The following is a 21211-nucleotide window of genomic DNA, read 5'->3' as shown; positions in this document are numbered from 1 at the left end:
TTGAAAGAAAAAAAGTATATTTTTTAAAACTGTAAATAAAATAAAAATATGGATACTGTGTATTAATATCACTTTCTTTAAGTGGTGTAGTACTGCAAATAATCAAATTATATTATATTATATTATATTATATTATATTATATTATATTATATTATATTATATTATATTATATTATATTATATTATATTAAATTATATTATATTATAGAACAACATTGTCCAGCATTCCTTGCGCTTTTAAGCAAATAATGCCCGTTTTCATGGATTAATTCTAAATACAGAGTTAAATTTATTTCTAAAGTCAGATGTAATGCTATAGTGTGTTTTAGATGTAATTTACCCACACACTGTACAAAAATGAATTTACCCCGTATGAAAGCGATTATATCTCTTCAGGCATCTAGCAGGACTACTATGTACGCTGACGTTTAGGTCCATGTCTGTCCGGTGTCATTGGTGAATGACCGAAGATGTCTCACAGCAGGTTGTTTGCCCGGTTCCTCTGTAAGTAAAACCAACACGAGTGTTGTTACATTTTAAACACATCTCTGTCTTTGTTTTGACTTTGTTCCAGCAGACATTGAAAACGTCGGAGTCATTTATTTATTTCTATTTCGATTAAACACACATAGTCAGCTAATGCTAATGCTGTTGTGTTGCTGTTTTCAGCACCAAATGTAACATATCAGTGGACTTATCAACGGGTGACCTGTACTGGTAAATTTGTTTAATTTCAACCACGAGGTTGTCTTTTAAAATGTCTCTAATATGTTAATGATAGTGTCTGGGTAACTTTGAAGATAACAGACACAGCACTATCATTTGATATAACTTAGTGCTAATTTATATGCTGGAAGTGGAAGGGACAGAGACTGTCTTTGCGACAGTTATGATCACAATTTTGCTCATATCCTCAACTAGGATGGCACTATAGTCTGCTGAACGCGTGTTGACAGTGTGACATGTAGGTGTGTGGTTGCTTGTACTTCACTGACTGTATGTGCGTAACATTTTAAATACTTAGTTTTATTCTATAATAACAATGTAGAAAATCTAAATGCTCTGAGCATTTTACAATGTCTGTGAAATGGTGTTGCCATTTTTGAAATCTTTGGTTAACTCTTGTGCAATTCAGTTGTCTGTCAATAATGGAATTTTCACTCCAGCTGAACAGAAAGCAGTGTTGACTAACTTCCCTTTGTGATACACTGCATGTGCTTACAAACACATGAATCACAAACTTAGTTAGATTACAGTATAATGCAATATGCAGTTATTTCACATCTGTTGGAAGTATGATCATATTGGGGGTCCATGGCATCTAAAAGATCGAAAACTCCTTGTCTATGAGTGGTTTAGGTGAACTTTAACCTAGAGAAATGTGGATGGGCTGTTTAATCCTGTCAGCTGTGATCAATAGCCTATTTTCTTGAAGTCCTATTCTGTTCTGTTAGAGTCAAAACTGTTCGCTGATCACTGATAAACTAATTGGATTTTTTGCTTTGCAACTATTGTCGTCTGTTCCAACCCTGTGTTATTTCTAAACTATTTGAGAGGTCAAGGCAGCATGACCTTTGGACATCAGACACTGTAGGGAACGAATAGAGTAATGTGAAAGAGAAGCCAACAACTTCTTCTTAGGCCTAAACTAAGTTTACTAATATAGCTGCCGAGTTGACTTTGCATTTAGTGTGACGGATTAATAAATAAACTGCAGGCAGGTGTGGTGGACACAAAATGAAAACAAGAAATCCAATATTTATACAAACAGCAACATTTGGTCATGCAGACTTCACTAAGAATGTAAAAAAATCCTCTTGAATGTTTCATACACTTTTGGATGTGTAGGTATTGACTTATTCCACTGCTGTTGTCTTTGTATTTGCAGTGCAGCAGGCTGGGGTGAGACACTGTTATACTGGAAACAGGAAGAACCTTTACATCGACAAGAACACTAAGGTCATCTGTCAAGGCTTCACAGGAAAACAGGTGTGTAACCCCAGTCTATGCACCCCAAAGCCTACATTTCAGCCCACATATGTGAAAAGTTCTGGTTTCATGTTAGTTATTTTATTTCATTTTAGTACCTTTTTGTTTAGTTGCTGATTGAAGTAACCAATATTTGATTGGTTGTGGCTCACTTGAATGACAGGAAACTGGCTGAGAATTGAGCAATAACAGGACATCTCACTGTATTTTGAACTTGATCATCTACTCACCATACCTGACCATAAGGGGTTAAATGTAGCGATGCATTGGAATTTCCGTAACCAAAAGTATTTGAGAATCCATTTTTAGCTGAAACAGTTTTGGAAGGCTGAAGTGACTGCATTGGGGGCGTTTAATTAGCGCTTCTCCGATGGCGTGTTTTGCCATCTATTTTGGATAAACTACAACAGGTAAACATGCCATCTGTGTGGATGATGGGGAATTTTTGACAATATCGATCTTTTAGTCTATGCAGCTTTCATTTTATGTCTGAATAAAACTTCACTAAACATTATCTGTCTGTAGCGTGACTGCCTACCATTTAAATATCTCAGTAAGCTTTTTTGTGTGTATTAATTTAGGTATATAACAAAGTCTCATCAACGAAATGAACAATAATAAATGTTGTTTTGACACTTTTTGTTTCACAAACTGAGGGATTCGAAATCATTTTTATGTTAATTAATATCATGTCACAGATCCTGTCGATTAAGCCAAAGTTTTATTTAACTCAAAATATTAAAAAGTGAATAAATCAGGTTTTGCAAACAGAACAGATGCATCTGATGAGGTGGATGTAAAGCCTGCATGCTTATGAAACCCAAAAGGGCATTTATAATTTTGCACATAATTATTAACTGAACGCTACAGTGGTCAAGTGGTCAGTCTTTCTTCCTTGTTTGTAATTATGTTGACCACAACATTTTGAATGCAAAGTGGTTTTTGATGCCTCTAAAAAACACAAGTGGAAGGAAACAATGAAAAAAAAAGATGAATTCAATAAATAACGAATACATTTGTTTATAAATCAATATATTAAAGGGCCCCTATTATGCTTTTTCAAATGTTACCTTTCATGCAGTGTGTAATATATCTGTTTGTGAATGTAAAAGGTCTGTAAAGTTTTTAAGATCAAAGTGCACAACAAATAGAGTTATTGGCTCGTGAAACGAGTCGTCAACAATTCCAGTCTCACTTCCTGTTTCATATCTATCTATACCTATTAATTCGGTTCACCTGACGTCACTGTAGCTTTCCGCCGCCATCTTTACGACCGACGGTCTCAGTATTGCCTGCAATATGTTGTGCAGTTGGCTGCAACAACAGCCGAAAGCACTTTATCATGATAAGTTAGTAAGATTTGGGGTTGTTTTGAATATATGTCTGTCTGTTAGTTAATACCTACCTAAATCTAATAAATATTTTTCTGAAGTTCATAAAGATATTGTCTTCGTCACATGCGCTTTAGATGTTATTTTGTGTAAGTTAACGTTAGCTCTGCAGACGATGCATAATCTCAGCCTTGAAATGCATATTAAAGGACTAGTTCTTCCAAAAATAATTCTGCCGTCATTTACTCACCTTCATGTGCAAATCCTTAAGTTTACTTTCCATGGAAGACAAAGGGACATTTTTGAATATGTGACCCTGGATCACAAAACCAGTCTTATGTTGCACGGGTATATTTGTGGCAATAGCCAACAATACATTGTATGGGTCAAAATTATAGATTTTTCTTTTATGCCCACAATCATTAGGATATTAAGTAAAGATCATGTTCCATGAAGATATTTTGTAAATTTCCCACCTTAAATATATAAAACATTTATTTTTGTGAATGGATGCAGCACTATCGCCAATAGAAATGGACAACTTGTATCTCGGCCAAATATTGTCCTATCCTAACAAACCATACATCAATGGAAAGATTATGTATTCAGCTTTCAGATGATGTTTAAATCTCAATTTAAAAAAAATTACCCATAAGACTGGTTTTGTGGTCCAGGGTCACATATGTAGCCTAATGGAGACTCTTCTTGTCGATGTAATGAAAGTGAATGAGTAACGTTAGCCTACTGGGGGCTGTCACGAAAAAAAGACAAAAAAGACAAAAAAACATCACAAAAGTATAATAAAAGTGATCTAATACGACTTGTCCGTTATATTAATATCGTTATTTATTCATATGATAGCTTTATGTGACGAACAAACTGCAATTTAAGTCGTTATATTATAATCACTGATGAGCTTTACCTCTTGATAGCTTTTAATCGCAGCCGAATCGTGAGTGAATCATTCAAAAAGATTCGACTCGAAAGATTCTTTCATTTCGATATTTGTGTGTATTAAACCTTCTCTATAATTGAACATCTGTTCTTTCGGACAGATATGGCAGTCTTTTATGATATTTGCTGATGTCTCTGGCTGTGCTGATGCTGGTGTCTCTCTGGACTCTGCCAGTGCTGCTGTTCGGATTAGATAGATTCATTCATGCCAGCCGAACAGCTGCAGATTCATAGATTCATTCATGACATCGCCTCGACTCTCATGAACGCGCGCCATGAAGCTCTATGACTTAAGTATTTCTATATCATGAAAGGCCAATTGGGGCAAGCCTGGGGCAGATAATAATGGACTAAAGAAAACTGGGGGTAACAAATAAGGATCGGAGCCTAAAATTTTAACTTTCTCCAGGTATCTCTGTCTCTCTCTTTCATTCTAATGGGCAGTTTGGGCGGCCATACCGGGCGAGTCTGTCGTAAATATGGCGGCGTTCTATTTGTAGTGACGTAGGTGGCATCTATGAATACCAATTTTGCATAATGCCAGCCTATGGTCTTCATTGGCTGCCCGCAAAGCAACTCGCCGTCAAACACTGTAGTTGTAGCCGAGGCCTGGAAGAGTTTGGTTCGTGTTGTAAACATGTCGAAAAGACGCTGCGAATCCACATTGCTGCACTTCAAAAGGATGACGACTCGTGTTGGAATTGATACGGAAAAACCCACGCCATCGTTCCTGATCGTATCACTGTGTATACAAGTACTGAGGAAGCATCCAGAGCTGAAATTCAGCTCTTGTTTCCGAGAGGAAGACCAATCATCCATCTGATCCAATCAGAGCAGACTAGGCTCACGGAAAGCAGGGGTTTAGACAGACTGAATTTTCGAACGAACCGTTTTCAGCCTTTAAGAAATAAGGTAGTCTGCAATGTATATTATGAGAAAATTAAAGTGTTTTTTGACCTTTCATGTATGCAAACCTGTTGTTTTAGAGGTCTCCTACCTAAAGAATAGGGGCATAATAGGGGCAGTTTAAATGTATAAAATAAAAATATGACATGACTGCTTTAAAGAATATTGTTAAACATGTGTTGGGTTTTAAATGTACTATCCTTCCATGCTTTATTTTATTATGAAAGGAGGAGAGACAGACACAATTGTTCTTGACATCTGCCCATAGGCCCTTTACGCTAAAACTTCCGTCTACAGCATCTAATAACCTTGCTTTTCTCACCCCTGTGATTTATTTCCAATCTCTCATTGCATTTCTCTAACTCTCCTTCACCCTCTTCCAAACGGCTCTTTACCATAATAAAGGGTTATTAGATGAAGTTTTAATGAACACTCATTATAATTAGAAGGGGATGAGGAATGACTCGAGTGTCATCGCGGCATATTAACTTTGCTGTTCGGCTACATAAGCAAACCATACCTCAAATTAATCGCTACACTGTTAACGGAGGCAGCGTGCAGGAAAAACGGTAAAGTTAGCTCAGCACTTCAGCGTTAATGAAAGCATGAGAACAAATGATGGTAGAAAAGTTGGCAAGGGAACGCTCGGAGGGGAAATGGATCGAAAACGTGCCAGGTTTCCTCATTCTTTCTAATTATATTTAAAACATTACAGTGGTAGATATTGACGTGATACTGGCGACCCTTACCTTTGGACTTATCTGTGATGTTTCAAAATAATTTGTAATAATTAACATGGACATAGCGGGAATGGAAGGTTAAAGTTCGTGACGTACCATTTTCACAGACTGTTCAAATCCCTAATCATGGGTAAAGAGTATTTTACTGATACATTTTTATTTTACAGCATTCATTGATTTTAAAGTGCTTCAAATAATGAAAGTGCATTTGTAAGTCTATGTTCTGGGCTGCATGCTGGGAAAGTATATATATCATGTTCCACATTAGTGTCTTTACATTTAGTCTGTAATTTAATAACCAAGCTAAACTGATTTATCTACATACTGCAAATCTTGCAAAATCTATGCGTGACCATTACGCAAAATATTTTTTCTTTGTGTAATGGTTTGGGGTCTGTGTTCCAGCAGTGTGTCACATGTTAGTTATACAGATTTAATTTAAAATGTTAGACTTTTTTTTTGTATTTGTTTTATTTTAATTTGTTGTATTTTATTAAGGTCCATTTACTCTTTGTTTGTTTTATTTATATTTTACTTTATTTAAATTTGTTCTATTTTATTGAGGTCCATGTACTGTACATTGTCTATAATTTTTATACTTGTGTCTTATTTATTTTTTTTACACTTTTTTTTTTTTTTCTTTTGACAACTCTTTTTTTTCTTTTTTACTTCTGCCTTTTGAGAAAGGCCACCTTTGCACTTTGGTCTGCTCATGCTCTGGCAGAGGGTTTGCTTTTGAGTTCAGTACAAACGTCAAAGTTTTTTATTAGCAGTTTCTTTGAAAAGTGTACAACATATCAGTTGTTGTGTGGTCACAAACCAATCAAAAATTATGCTGTATTAATAATGGTTAAGATCAAATTGAATAAAATGATCATGGACCTGGTTAAAAATAAATTTCAGCCACTCCTTCTACTGCTAAGATTTGCAGAACAACAGGTGCTTCACATGAGCAGAAATGGCTCAAGGTTTAGTGAACTTTCACACACTTCACTTATATCTTTAGTTCTTTTGGTGTTTAGGAATGATAGTATCTGTCTGTTCAGAATGAGTAGTTTGTATCAACAAACAATCTTTTTGGACAGGGGATGAAGTTTTGTGTTTTCATTCTCAAAGTTACTGTATGTTTTCATAGTACACCAAGATCTTTTACTCAAAGGAAACCTAGATTTTCCTTTTGTTTTGTGATGTGACCCATTTAATGTTAATACATTACTAGCTGACTATGCTGTCAGTAAGCCAAATTCATTTATTTCCTTCATTGAATGATATTATCTTTTTTTCTCTCTCTGTCTCTAGGGCACCTTTCACAGTCAGCAGTCTCTGGACTATGGCTCTCACTTAGTAGGAGGAGTGTCCCCAGGCAAGGGGGGCAAAACACACCTGGGTCTGCCAGTCTTCAACTCTGTGAAGGAGGTAATGGCCTGTGTGACTGCTGACAGTCTCGTTTGAGCCACAGTTACTTTTTGGACAGCTGGTCTGATTCTCTAAGGGGACTTATTTAGAGCAAGCGATGCCAACCGTAACAGAAGTGTTAAAGGCCAGAGGCTGGTTGTTTAATCCTTATCAGTTTAAACACTTTCAAATAAATCCCAACTGCAACTGAAATGCTCAAATTGGATGTTTGACCTAGTATTTTTTTAGTTCTGTGAATGATTCTTAATTTGTTTTTTAGGCTAAAGATGGCACCGGGGCTGAAGCCACCGTGATCTACGTGCCGCCCCCTTTCGCTGCAGCCGCCATCATCGAAGCAATTGACGCAGAGATACCACTAGCTGTCTGTATCACAGAGGGAATCCCTCAGCAGGACATGGTGCGGGTCAAACACAAGCTGCTCCGCCAGAACAAGACCCGCCTCGTTGGCCCCAACTGTCCCGGTGTCATCAACGTGAGAGCTGCACTTATGCTGTTTTTTGTTTGTTTTTTGGTTACACTTTAGTTTAGGGTCCAATTCTTACTATTAACTAACTATTAACTATGACTTTTGCCTCAATAAACTCCTAATTACTGCTTATTAATAGTTAGTAAGGTAGTTGTTAAGTTTAGGTAGTGTTATTAAGTGATGTAGAATAAGCTCATGCAGAATAAGACATAATATGTACTTTATAAGTACTAATAAACAGCCAATATCCTAGTAATATGCATGCTAATAAGCAACTAGTTAATAGTGAGAATTGGACCCTAAACTAAAGTGTTACCTTTGTTTTTTTTGTACCCATACAGGTTTTTGGAAACCTTAGTCCACTAACTAAGCGAGAGGATTTGTATTATGAGATTAAAATGCAACACAAAGAAGCCACTCTTTGAACACTGTCTCTTTTAAAAACACTGTTTAAAGTCAATATGGAACACTTTCACAACCCATTTTACTTCCGTAATGTGACAGATTAATCAGGATATTAGGTTGTGGAAACTTGGGTTGTGACTTAAATCGTCTGAAATGGTTTAGAATAGATTGTGGGAAATGGTCTCTATACACTACCATTTTAAAGTTTCTAGGAAAAGAAAAATGAATGTATATAATAAAAAAAGGAATTAGTACTTCTTTTCATCAAGGACATGTTGAAATTGATAAAGTAGCAGTAAAACATTTTTAGATTTCAAAAGATTTAGATCTCAACTAACTGCTGTTCTATTGAATTTTCTATTGATCAAAGGTTCTTAGAATCAGAAATATTTAGCAATGCAACAGTTTTCAGAATTGATAAAAAAAAGAAAAAGATTTTGAGCAGCAAATCAGCATTCAGAAAATCAGCAAAAACATTATGAAAAACTTTTGATTTACTCTTTTGGCGTAAGTCGACTTGCATAGGCCGTCTTCCGGAAGATAGTTATTTTAGTCGAGAAAGTTTTAAATATGGATATTTTTCTTACACGAACGCATCGCTTCACTTCAGAAGGCCTTTATTGTCCCCCCCCCCCCCCCCCCCCCGAGCCGTATGGAGCTTTTATCATGGATGAATACACTTAGATTGTTTGGACTACAACATGATTTTTCCGGATCTTATGAAGTCACATTATTACTCATTTAAATAATCCACGCCAACGGAATACGCAAAAAAAGTGGACGAGGCCTGGTTGAGCTTGCTGCAATGTCAAAGAGAGACTGTTTTTTCCAGAACGTTTCCAAAACTCATTTGTTTGACCTTCCTTAGGCTGACGAACTTAAAGTGGTTAATTTATTTTAAACAGTGTTCCTAAACATAGATAAACCCAAACGTTTATCTGTGCGCTGCACTTTTTATGGAGAACAGCTTTGTTTTCTGTTGCTTTTTTAATCTCTCGCTTTTGTAAGATGGTTCACCTCTCCTCAGGACAATTAACCATGGTTGTTCATCACTTACTATTTGTATCACCTTAGTTTTCTGACAAATATCACAATTAAATGGTGGATAACATCGTATCTATAATGTATAAAAAAAAAACTAAAAAAAACATACCATAAACATCCTGTGAAATCCGTTCTGGACGATCCTCTTGATCTTTAATATTGTCAGGGTCTGAATCGGGCTCAAATTGACGAAGTTTGTGAAATTAAAGTGTGTGGTCTCCTCCTCTCTGCTGCCATCTTGTTTCTCCTAACTAGGTTAGGACACCTCTCCAGCACTCTTAATTAATTTAGGAGCTGAGACCTAGTCTTAACGCATAGGAAGCTTAATGAATCACACTTATTCTTAAGTCTAGGAATAAAAATAAAATTACCTAATTCTTAGAATTTTTACACACTTAAGACTAACATTTTACTGAGCGGCTTTATTGTGTATATGCCCCCTGGAATGTGTATTGAATTTGATCAGTTTTGATTTCATGTTTACTTCAAAACCTACTGCTTGTAATTTTTAATTGCCTAAAGTAAAATATATAATTTCAACTTTTCTTTTCTCTACTTGCAGCCTGGCGAGTGCAAAATTGGGATCATGCCTGGACACATCCACAAGAAAGGAAGAGTTGGTAAGAGCTCCACTGGATGACACCTTTTTTATGACAAAGTAAACTCCCTCAGTCATCCTTCCAGAAGAGTTTGACACTGGAGCAGCTCACATACTGATTGAATAGGATCTTAAAAGATCCTTGCAAAGCCTAGCATTCCTCCTGTCTTCAAGTTCATAAAATAAGCATCAGACAGACAGAGCCACAGGATCTCGATTTGAGATGGACCCTTTTTAATGTGTCGGATTTGTAAGTGTGTCTCACCATGTCAGGGATGATGAAAAGTCTCTGCTCGAACATGAACTCAGATGTAGACCGTAACGCAGTGTTCAGACTGCTAAAAAGAGAGCGGTGCAGATAACTTCTCATCAGTGCTCTGTCAAGGAATTTTAAACTGCAGGGCTGTGCCGTCACATCACTAGACACAGGTTTTTGAGGAGCTCTGAAGAATAGTACTCAAGAGTTCAGCTTGGTGCCTGTTCCTATAATAAGAGTTGTGACCTCATCTGTCTGGAATTGGTTCAGCTGAAATTGGCCTTTTCCAGTACTGTGTTTCTATTAGGTTACATTTGACATTTGTAAAGATTTGTTTTTAACGCTGGCTAGTTGCCCCCTGGTTTCATTGGGCATTAGGAACAGAACTGAGAGCAGCAAAAATGCATTAAAATGTTAAATCCTACTAGGAATTTACATTTTGCTCTCTAGAATATTGTGAAGACAGGAAACTACACTCTTAGAAAAAAAGAAAAAAACATTCAATGTGGTTCAATATAGAACCCTACTGTAGATTTCTTGACTTCTGAATTTTAAAGAACTCTTAATGCCCAAAAAAATGTATACAAGGAGAAATGTCTTAACCATTAAACATGACAGTATTATGTAATCATTTATTACATTTTTTTTCTTGTGATAAAGTATGTTTATAAACTGTTTCATTCATAAAATTTCATCAAAATTAAAAATGTATTAATTAAAACTAAATCTTGCAGCACCTGAAAGAACCCTTTAAGGTTCTATATAGAACCTTTTCTTCTAAGTGTATGATCTGCAGAACACATAATCAATGGAAGAGAAGTAGAGACTCACACTTTGATGTATTAATTTAGGGCTGTCTGTTAATTACACTATATACTGTACCTATTAAGTAATCATATGTTTGAACCTTTGCCAGTTAAGTACTGCAGTGTGCAAATGTAAATTGTTAGTCATGTTTTTTAATCTAATAGTTATTTGTACTAAATTAATATGTTCAATTAACAACACAAATTACATTATAAAATTGCAATTTATCTTTATCTTGCTCTATTCTCCTCTTTATTTTCACAGGCATTGTATCTAGATCGGGCACTCTAACGTATGAAGCAGTACATCAGACGACCCAAGTGGGTCTGGGCCAGTCGCTGTGCATTGGTATGGCAAACTAGCCATCAGTCATCCATTATAATACATCTGCCTAGACTACAGGAAGTGTTTAGTGCAGAGAGGTCTTTGAATAAAGTGTCTTTTCTTTCAGGTATCGGTGGAGACCCTTTTAATGGCACTAACTTCATTGACTGCCTGGAGGTGTTCTTACAGGACCCAAAAACTGAAGGCATCATTCTGATTGGAGAAATTGGAGGAGATGCAGAAGAGAATGCGGCAGAGTACCTGAAACAGCACAACTCTGTAAGCTGCTTCTAATGTTCACATGTGATTTCTTAAATGAGAAATGCTGTTAAATTTAAAGGTTATATGTCTGTATGTGTCTAATAATTTTACCTCAACCTTTTAACACTTACTTCCTTACCCTCATAACACAAGGCTATCTTTAAGCTATCTCCAAATTTTTCTACAACAGCAACCTCCAGTTGTTGGTTAACTTCCAGCAAATGCATTTTATATTATTTAAATTTTTTAGGCCAAATTTGTTCAGCAAATGCATGTAAAATAAACAATATTTCTGGCTGTATACAGGTAAAGTTAAAGCAATAGTTCACCCTAAAATTAACCCTCTTCATTCATTCAAACCCTTATACTTTCTTCTGTCAATCACAAAAGGAAATGTTAGTCAGGATGTTCACAATACTCTTTTTCTAAACCATTAACACTGAATGAGACCAGGGGCTGTCAAGCTCCACAATTACAAAAAAGCATGATAAAAGTATTATAAAAGTAATCCATTTGACTCTTTCACTATACTCCATTCTTCTGAAGTCATATTATAGTTTTGTGTGAGGAACAGAGTAAAATGTAGGCTGTAAGTCAATGGAAAACATCTCCTCCACAATAGCACAGTAGACGAATTCAAATTTAACAAGTTGTGAACTTTTATGAGACATGGAGAACTGATGATGTTTGGCGGCATTTTGACATCAGATGTCATATTTAAACATGCAAATGAGGTTTGATATTTCCATCTGTTCTTCACAGAAAGCTATTTTATCCATTCAAAAGACATCTCATACGTATTTTATGCTGGTTTTGTTATTTCATTTTTGGTGAACTGCCTTCAAGATCTTCCACACACACACACACACCACTCAAAGGTTAAGAATCACTGCTATTCATTCATGAATCACTTTTTGACCCATGAATCAATGCTTATTTTTTTCTTCGCCCTTGGGACCTACACAATGTTTTTCATCTTCTGGATATCGGCAGCTTTCTCCAACAAACAGGAACCCTCACCTCACATGGAGCACCTCTTTCTTTGCTGGCTGGAGCTACTCACCCCTGAGCTTACATTGTTTCTGTGAATGAGAAAACAGCCTCCAACTGCTCTTTGATCTGTTTTGGCTGTGAAGAAATATCTACAGGGTTTTCATTGTGATCTTTGGACCAGCCTGGTTGAATTTCACTCACAATCAAAGACCTCCCCCACTCCTCTAACAGCGCCTCAGTTTGTGTCATCATTAAGCATGTCAAATTTATTCCTCCAGTCTGAGAGCCATAGAGAGAGCTGATGCATTTACAAGTTTCTTGCATTGGGAGAATTTTTCTGTCTGTGATGTTGAAAAACAAGCGTTGGCACGAGAAATATTCATGGAATAGTTTCAGCCGTGCTGATTGTGCCAAATTGCGTACAGCAAACTGACGCACGAAAGTCCATTTTCTCAAGAGGAACTCAGACAGCCAGACGTTATTCAGATGGAACTCAAGTCTGAGAGCGTGGCAGCGGAGGGGTGCGCTAACCTCAGGAAAATCAAGCAAATCGCTCTGAATATGTTAACTGCATGAACAAGTGCCTCATGTTCAAAGAGCCTCTTCTCCATCCGGTGAATCAGACTGTTTTAAAGAGCTCGTTCTTATTGTTGCCACATTTAAATTGAACTGAAATGGCGAATGTCAACCTGCAATTTTCAGCATTGTTGAGAAGTTTCACAGTTGCATAGACCATTAAGCGTTTTAGTGTGCTCTGAGAAAAGCGAGCATGTAGCTCTTTGAGCACGCATTAGCACTGTGAAACTTTCCTCTTTTCCGGCCTGTCAATTAAATTAGTGGGGGAATTGAATTATTCCTTACCAACTAGTTGCAGATTGTGTGAAATTGGTCCTTTCAGGTAAACTTTTCTCATTACCTCAACAAGGTAGTTTTTAAGTGAATGCTCCAAAGATGGCCTTGGCCATGAATAATGGAGATCAATACATGGTCATGCTACATTTCATCCAGTAGATTCAGCCTTGGGAGAAGCATTTGGCAGTTATGAAATTTTCCGTTTGTGCCGCTGTTAACAAGACCTGAATCGATCAGACTGTTAAACGCATGCCAGTCTCATTAAAAAGTGCGGACAGGGATGATACATCTGGTTCTAGGCGGTAATGGAAGCGGCAATCCATACAGGAGCTTGTAAACTATTAGCTCTTGAAAAAGTTATGTCAGATTTATGTTGTTGTATGAACCCTTTTAGACTGGCCTAGGAAGAGCGTCTGTTTTTTTTCTTTTGGAATAATAGTAGTGACAAAGAGCTCATGGTCCAATCCCATAACTTCACAGCACATTTAAACGCCCCCACACTTCCTGTTGGATCCATATCTCGTACTTTTATTTATTTTTATTAGCTGCGGTGGCATTGTGCAAATAATGGTGTGAGCACCCCGTTTTCCTCTTTTCTGTCAATTTATCAACTCCCTACTAAACGCATACACCAGTAAGTCCTTGTGTCAGAATTGCCAAGGCAGACTGCAAAATTGCTTTTCAGCCAAATTAGCATATTGATATGAATATTCCTCTCATGTGCTTGTCAGCTATATGCTTGTTTTTGCTTATTGCTAACATTTGTCACCTAGGGAACGTTGCCCATTAAGATCCACTTGCAGTCCACAGTCACCGCAACAATATTGGGAGCTGTTGAATGATCGAGAGGAAGCTTTCCAATAGTTAACATGGAAACCTGACAAATTGTGTTTTCTGCAAACGTTCATTGCATATCTATCATCTATTTTTCTGTAAAAATCCATTCAATTCGTACACTTCTAAAGAGATCACTCACCCAAAAATTACAATTCTGTCATTATCTGCTCATCCACATATGGTTCCAAACATGTTCACTGAATTTTTGCAAAAACAGCGAGTAAATAATGAAAGCATTCGGTTACTTTAAAATAGGGTTGTCTAGAGAGTGTTTGAGAAAGTCATTGTCATTCAACAAAAAAGGAGCTCAAAATGAAAGGATGGCGTTCCGTTTCAGCATTCTCTCAAGGTTTTGTGCATGAGCAAAATGTAATTACTTCAGTTCATTATCGTAATCTTCCCAGATTAGGCTTTAGTCTGCAGTCGGCTGCATGAACATGAACAGCTTGAGCAGAGCTTGAGCTTTGAACCGAAGACTTTATAATGGCACATTATAATGTTAGCGGGTAGTTGAAGATTATCAAGTATTAGGTTAGACTGTCTTTGACTGGCGGTCACATTCATTTCATCGTCTCTACCTCAAGTTTACATTCCCATTAAAAGTTTTTAGTGAAATCAAAAATTGCCTGTGAAGTTTAGGAACCTTCCCTCTTGTGAGATTCTAATGGGCACGTCTGAATTAGTTCTGGCTCCATTTGAGCCCAGGGAGGTCTATTACACCGTAGAAAACAATCCATTTGCATTCCTATTGATCTCTGGCAAAAGTTCAGCTGACACAGGACAGGAACCCCCAGAAGTATACAACTGAAAAATATCTTCTGTAATATAATTATAAGATAACACAGTTTTTTCAGAATACACCGCTTTTTTTTTTTTTTTTTTTTGAGCTGTCAAAACGGCCATAAAAACATCCAAAATGCTACTCTACCATTTCATTCTAGACACTCTCATCCACCTGTTGCCTCACGCTGGTGCGATTACGACAGCCCACATCCCACTCTGGAATTATGATGTCATTCATGAGGACAAAATATGGTTGGAATGAGGAAAAAACAGCCTGAGCATGATGCTCCATCAGCGATGGCAGTTAATTGGCATGGACATGACAAATTACCTTCCATGAAAGTGAGATTGTATTAAATGACAGACTCTAACCACTGTCTGCCCATCTGCTTACTCCCACACATGCTATTAGATGCCTTGATCTGCCTCCTTTGTAATGCCAATTTTGAGCACAGTATGCACCATCTAAAAGCCCCTGCACTTATCTTTGCCTCTTATTTACAAGTCTATAAAAATAGAGACTCACTTCCTGTAATTGTCTCAAAACATTATTCTTGTAGGCCTTACTTAGCTCCACTATGACCATAGTTATTTTAATGGATACCCATAATGCAGTGGTCAAATTAAACACATTTTTGGTGTACATTGTGATACCCAAGACTAATTTTGTATAAACGCGCACAAGTCGGTTTTTAAAAAAGATTTTTTTAAGATTTAAAAGAATGTTTTAGTAAAGAAGTCTCACCAAGGTTGCATTTATTTCAACAATTTCAAGAATCATTTCTTCTTATTATCAATGTTGAAAACTAAGGAGCTCTTAGGGGAACACAAGCTTTTACAAGCGAACACAACGTTTTTTGGGGCAACAAGAGTTCTACGAACAAACACAATGTTTCTTGGGGGAACACAAGTTTTACAAGCTAACGCAACTTTCTTGGGGCAACACAAACGTTTTACGAACAAACAACATTTCTTGGGGGAATACTTAAGTTTTACAAGCGAACGCACATTTTTGGGGGGCAATAAAAGGTTTACGAGCAAACACAACATTTCTTGGGGCAACACAAAAGTTTTGCGAGTGAACAAAATGTTTCTCCGGGAAATGCAAAAGTTTTGCAAGTAAATGCAAACTTTCTTTGGGGAAAGCAAAAGTTGTAACAGTGTAAAAGTCTTTACGAACCCTAGCTGGATATAAGGATTAATCTCAAAAAAAAAAAAGGTCTTTTAACTTATGTCTTTTTTTTACTCTTTAGGGTGCCAATGCTAAGCCAGTGGTGTCGTTCATTGCTGGCTTGACAGCTCCTCCTGGAAGGAGAATGGGGCACGCAGGAGCCATCATTGCTGGAGGCAAGGGGGGTGCCAAAGAGAAGATCGCCGCGCTGCAGTCGGCTGGAGTCGTCGTCAGCATGTCTCCGGCTCAGCTGGGCAGCTCCATGTTCAAGGTAAGACCGTTTTCTCTCTGTGTGAGCTGTAAGAGTCACCACAGAGCTCACACCTCACTGTATAAATGCTCAACCGTTTTTAGCTTCTGCAAACTCAAGCATGCAGTGAGCAAGCCATTAAAGGCGTTCTTTCTTAGTAAAAAATCTATTTGGTTTTTTTATTTCCCTCCTATTAGTTTGAATCCTCACAGTGAGGTCAGCTTGCTGAGAACTCTTTTTAAAGTGTTCTGTGGGCCAAACAGTGACTAATATAAAGGGCCCCCTTAGACAATCACAGCAGTTTTTACCGTAAGATATTCAATAGAAAGCTACACCGCAAGAGAGAAAATGAACAAAGCTCTATTTATATTGGTGAGTTAGCAGCTCTGCCTCTTTATCTCAATTTAACACAGCCAGCGCTTTTAACAAGATGTATAAAAAGTGAAAGCGTGTATTATACTCATTCATCATTTTAGCCTTTCATTATCAGCAGTTGCAAACGCTCCTTCCTCTGCATCAATACCATTTTCTTTCCTCTTCCACCACACCCCTGGATTCTAATTTGTAATCATTGGAAGTAATGATGAAAAACACTCTGGCTGGTTGTTAATTTTGCAGCCCATTGTGTTCATACATCTGTGTTTATCTCATTGGCCGATTTAATAATGATGCCACATACGCACGCCTCAAAGCTTTTTCTCCATTTTATCACACACACATATGTTACAACTCACGATGTATCAACCTTTAACCCACAGTGTCTCTGATTATTCCTTGTGTTTATGCCTGGATGATATAGCCAAGAAATATTTGTCAGTTTATGACTCTATTCAGTATCTCTTTATGCATCATTTTGACCAAATCAAATTTAAAATGAAAGAGTTAGTTCACCCAAAAATGAAAATTCTGTCATTAATTACTCACCCTCATGTCGTTCCAAACCCGTAATACCTTTTGTTCATCTTCGGAAACATAAATGAAGATCTTTTTGATGAAATCTGAGACCTTTCTGGTCTCAAAAGTTTATAAAGAGATCGTAAAACTAATTCAAATGAATTGAGCGGTTTAGTCCAAATTTTCTGAACGGATTAAATTTAATATTTTATTCACATATAAACATTGATCAGCGAATATAAGCAGAAGCTCAACCGAAACTGCTTGACCCGAGAGAATGAACCTCATTGGTCCTCGCACGTCAAGCGAACATGCTTGAGCTTCTGTCTACCACAACTGATGTGTGTTGATGAATGTTTATGTGAATAAAAGCCTAAATTCAATCTGTTCATCATATAAAGCGATCGTGTCTCTTTAGAAAATTTGAACTAAATCGCTCAATTAGATTGAATAGTTTTACTATCTCTTAATTAACTTTTTGAAGTGTTAAAGTGGTAATTGCGTTGGCTGTTAACAGAGGGACAGAAAGCTCTCAGATTTCTTTAAAAAATATATATTTGTGTTCCGAAGATGAACGAAAGTCTTACAGGTTTGGAACGACACAAGGATGAATAATTAATGACAGAACAGAATTATTATTATTTTTGCTTCATTACTTTAAGTGAACATATTAAAAGTGTTCACATAAAGGGTTATCACTTTTGATGTTTACTTTTAAGTGAACAAAAGAACAATTAGATGTACATTACTGTTAAAAACGTTTGGGGTCAGCAAGAATTGTGGTAATAGTTCGATTCAGCAAGGATGCATTAAATTGCAGTCAAATGCTGTTCTTTTGAACTTTCTTTTCATCAAACAATCCTGAAAAATATAAATATTTCAGAAAAATATTAAGCTGCACAAACTTTTTCAACAAATTAATAATAAATATTTCTTGCACACCAAATAAGCATTTTAGATTGATTTCTGAAGGATCATGTGACACTGAAGACTGGAGTAATGATTACTCTCCATCAGCTTTTCCATCACTTTTGAAAACGAAATCATCTTGAAAAAATGAAAATGTTTAAAATAGCCATACAGAGTAGTTTACAGCAATATTTAAAGTGCAGAAGTATAGTATAGTGTAAAATGCCGCACTGGGACGCTTCTTTAAAGATTGTTGACTGATGATACAAAAAACTTTTGAATCAGTGTTTTAAATCTTAAGGTAAGCAGACAATTTGAGCTAATTCATGGAAATTTATATTAAATTTTTTTTATTAAAAATTCGATCTAATCCATTTTTGCCAAGTATCTTTCTTAACGCTTTACATTTTTTAAGAAAATGAATGACTTAATGTGCACGATAATTCATTTTATTTCACATGTAGGCCTATCACAAAATATTTGCAAATATGTTGTGAATATTCAGTAAACCATCCAGTCCTACTAGTGCGTACTACTAGATACAACACAGGAAGATACTAATCATGCTCTCATTCATTTACCCTCTCTCATTACTAATAATGTAATCACAGCAAATACTTAATTTCTTATGTTACTCAAGGCCATTTCCTGCAATATTATTTCAGAGTGCTGGAGACAATGCACTGCTTGACCACTAGAGGGCAGTAGAGCTTCAAGTATTTTTACTGAAGATCCTGAGCATCTTCGTCTCTAAAACATGACATTTGCATAAGGGAATTCTCTCTGAAATGCACCATTCCGTCACCCTTAGTTGAGGAAAATGCATTTTCAAAAGCACAATGCATCACCCTGTAGCTGTATGCCTTTGTAAATTAACTATGTAAATAGCTATTCCTGACTGGAACAATCTACATTTGTCTTTGTATCATACAATGCATTTCTCATAGCTTTATGTGTTTACCCACAGCTTCTGTAAATGTTTTTTCCCCTTTTTTTCCCCCTGTGCGATTAACCTTTATATGGCCTCAAATCCTGAGACTCACAAAGCCATCTCCTGTTTAATGCAGGGAGCTTTTCAGCATTTCCACATCTAAAAAATAAAATAAAAAATGCTATAGATTCTATTAGACTATTAGAGATGCCAAGATGACAAAATAAAGCCTGAACAGTCTAGCCATTTAAAAAATGGTAGACACACACACACACACACACACACACACACACACACACACACACACACACACACACACACACACACACACACACACACACACACACACACACACACACACACACACACTTCATTTAACCAACTATGATAGCTTCATAAAATGGTAAATCAATACTTGGCATGGTTTTGGTGAACGATACTCGTTAATACACTAAACACTGATAGCATACAGTGGCTATGTTACATTAAAAGTGTATTTATACCGTACTAAGCACAAACAATATGGTTGGTATCCATGTTTGGTTTTATTATAGTTCATCACTGAATGTATGATGGCAGATTTATTCGCACAAACAGCACAAGTGACTTGTGAAGACACACAGACTGGCTGTATGACACTTTATCGCAGTGGAAATCGCTAAACTCAAACACATATTTGTCTGTTTTCCATCATCTCCGCTTTTACCGCAGTGTCGAGAGCATGCACAGATTGCAAAGATTAAGTAAAAAACAGAAGAAATGTATTCTTTTAAGAGAAAAGCTCTGTTTGGGACACCTGACAACCCCAAGCATGAACGCTAGAGGAGGTTTGTTACCAAATATCAAATTAAAAGAAACTTATTTTTGTTTTAATAATAATAATACACTTTAAATGGGTTTCGAAAAGTGCTAAGCATGGTAAAAACAGTACATAAAACGTTTTTAGGTAAGATTTAAAATGATCAGGTGACTGCCTTATGAATCTCTTTTCTTTTTTCATCCTTTTCTTTTCTGTTTCCCTCCATTTCCATATTTAATTCACCTAATTTATCTTCTGTATTGTCTATTTCATCCCTTTAAACCAGTAAACTCTGACTCGCACAAACAAACCGCATAACAGACCCCTGCTCCGGACATATTCGAGGCGGACCCTTGCTGATCATGTTTGTTTGACTCCTGTTTGCACTTCCCTGTTCTCTGCAGGAGTTTGAGAAGAGGAAGATGTTGTAACGTGTTAGAGGGAGAGTGTGAGAAACAGACTGCCCTCCCTGCCTTAGGACCTTCATCCCTGCTGGAGCCCAGCACCTTCCTCCAGGCTCAACCATGCGCACACTTTGTGTTTTCAGCTGATTCTATGAATACATGGTCCAGAGGAAATAAAAACATTTCAAAATCTATCACAACCTTTGTCTTAGAAGTGTACAACACAGGAACATGTTCACCTTGTAATCCAGCTACACTCGGAGCAATGTCAGCCATTTGTTGCTTTATGTGATGATGTCCTCTTCCCCCCCCTCCCAGAAAATATATCTCTAATACACTACCTTGTTGTAGTTAATTTATTTGTACATTTTCATCATTGTCTACGCTCCATTTACCGACAGCAGCTCAATTGCACGTCTCTGGCGATGGTGTACTTGAAAGATGCATGTTATCCTTTGGGCAGCCTTGATAAATCTATCGCCCCTCTGTGAGAGCTAATGTGTGAATTTTTTTTTGTTGTTTTTTTTTACTGAATCGCTCTAGAATGCCGCTCACCCTTTGCGCTGGAACTCATTTGCACAATTGAAAGCCTTTGAGTTCTTTTTGCAATTCACCCGGGCTCAGCGTGATCTTCTGGCTCCCTGAGTCTTTGAGTGCATTAAATGTCATTTTTCTGTGGCATTGAAAGCAGATATTTTTTTCAGCATCTACTTCATGTGGCAGGTGCAATTATACTCATGAAGATGGCCACGACAGATTTCGAAAAGCTGCACTGAAGGCGGTGTCATTGTCAGGTAATGTTGTCATGAAGTATCATTGAGAGTTGGACAGCAGATGGATTATTTAGTCTTTTCATATGACAACTTTCACTTTAGCGTGACGAATTTGCAG

At 36.9% G+C, this 21211-nt stretch overlaps 1 protein-coding gene across 1 annotated transcript; it reads left to right on the top strand.

The window, feature by feature from the left end:
• The first annotated feature begins 382 nt into the window (after positions 1–382).
• On the top strand, positions 383–20660 carry suclg1 (succinate-CoA ligase GDP/ADP-forming subunit alph). The gene is made up of 9 exons (XM_082164909.1): positions 383–504; positions 1889–1989; positions 7220–7336; positions 7596–7808; positions 9814–9871; positions 11177–11260; positions 11364–11515; positions 16216–16404; positions 20321–20660. Exons 1-9 carry the CDS (start codon positions 471–473, stop codon positions 20345–20347), a joined length of 975 nt encoding a protein of 324 aa, XP_082021035.1. The 5' UTR covers positions 383–470; the 3' UTR covers positions 20348–20660.
• Positions 20661–21211: the final 551 nt, after the last annotated feature.

This window comes from Leuciscus leuciscus (assembly GCF_965113295.1).
Source record: "Leuciscus leuciscus genome assembly, chromosome: 3".
Taxonomy (NCBI): domain Eukaryota; kingdom Metazoa; phylum Chordata; class Actinopteri; order Cypriniformes; family Leuciscidae; genus Leuciscus; species Leuciscus leuciscus.
The sequence above is the reverse complement of the archived record's forward strand: the minus strand, read 5'-3'. Positions and strand labels throughout refer to the sequence as shown.

Coding starts and splice junctions, on each gene's coding strand:
- suclg1 (XM_082164909.1), top strand. CDS start 471: ATGTCTCACAGCAGGTTGTTTGCCCGGTTCCTCT. Junction 505..1,888: donor GTTGTTTGCCCGGTTCCTCT/GTAAGTAAAACC, acceptor TTGTATTTGCAG/TGCAGCAGGCTGGGGTGAGA. Junction 11,516..16,215: donor ACCTGAAACAGCACAACTCT/GTAAGCTGCTTC, acceptor TTTACTCTTTAG/GGTGCCAATGCTAAGCCAGT.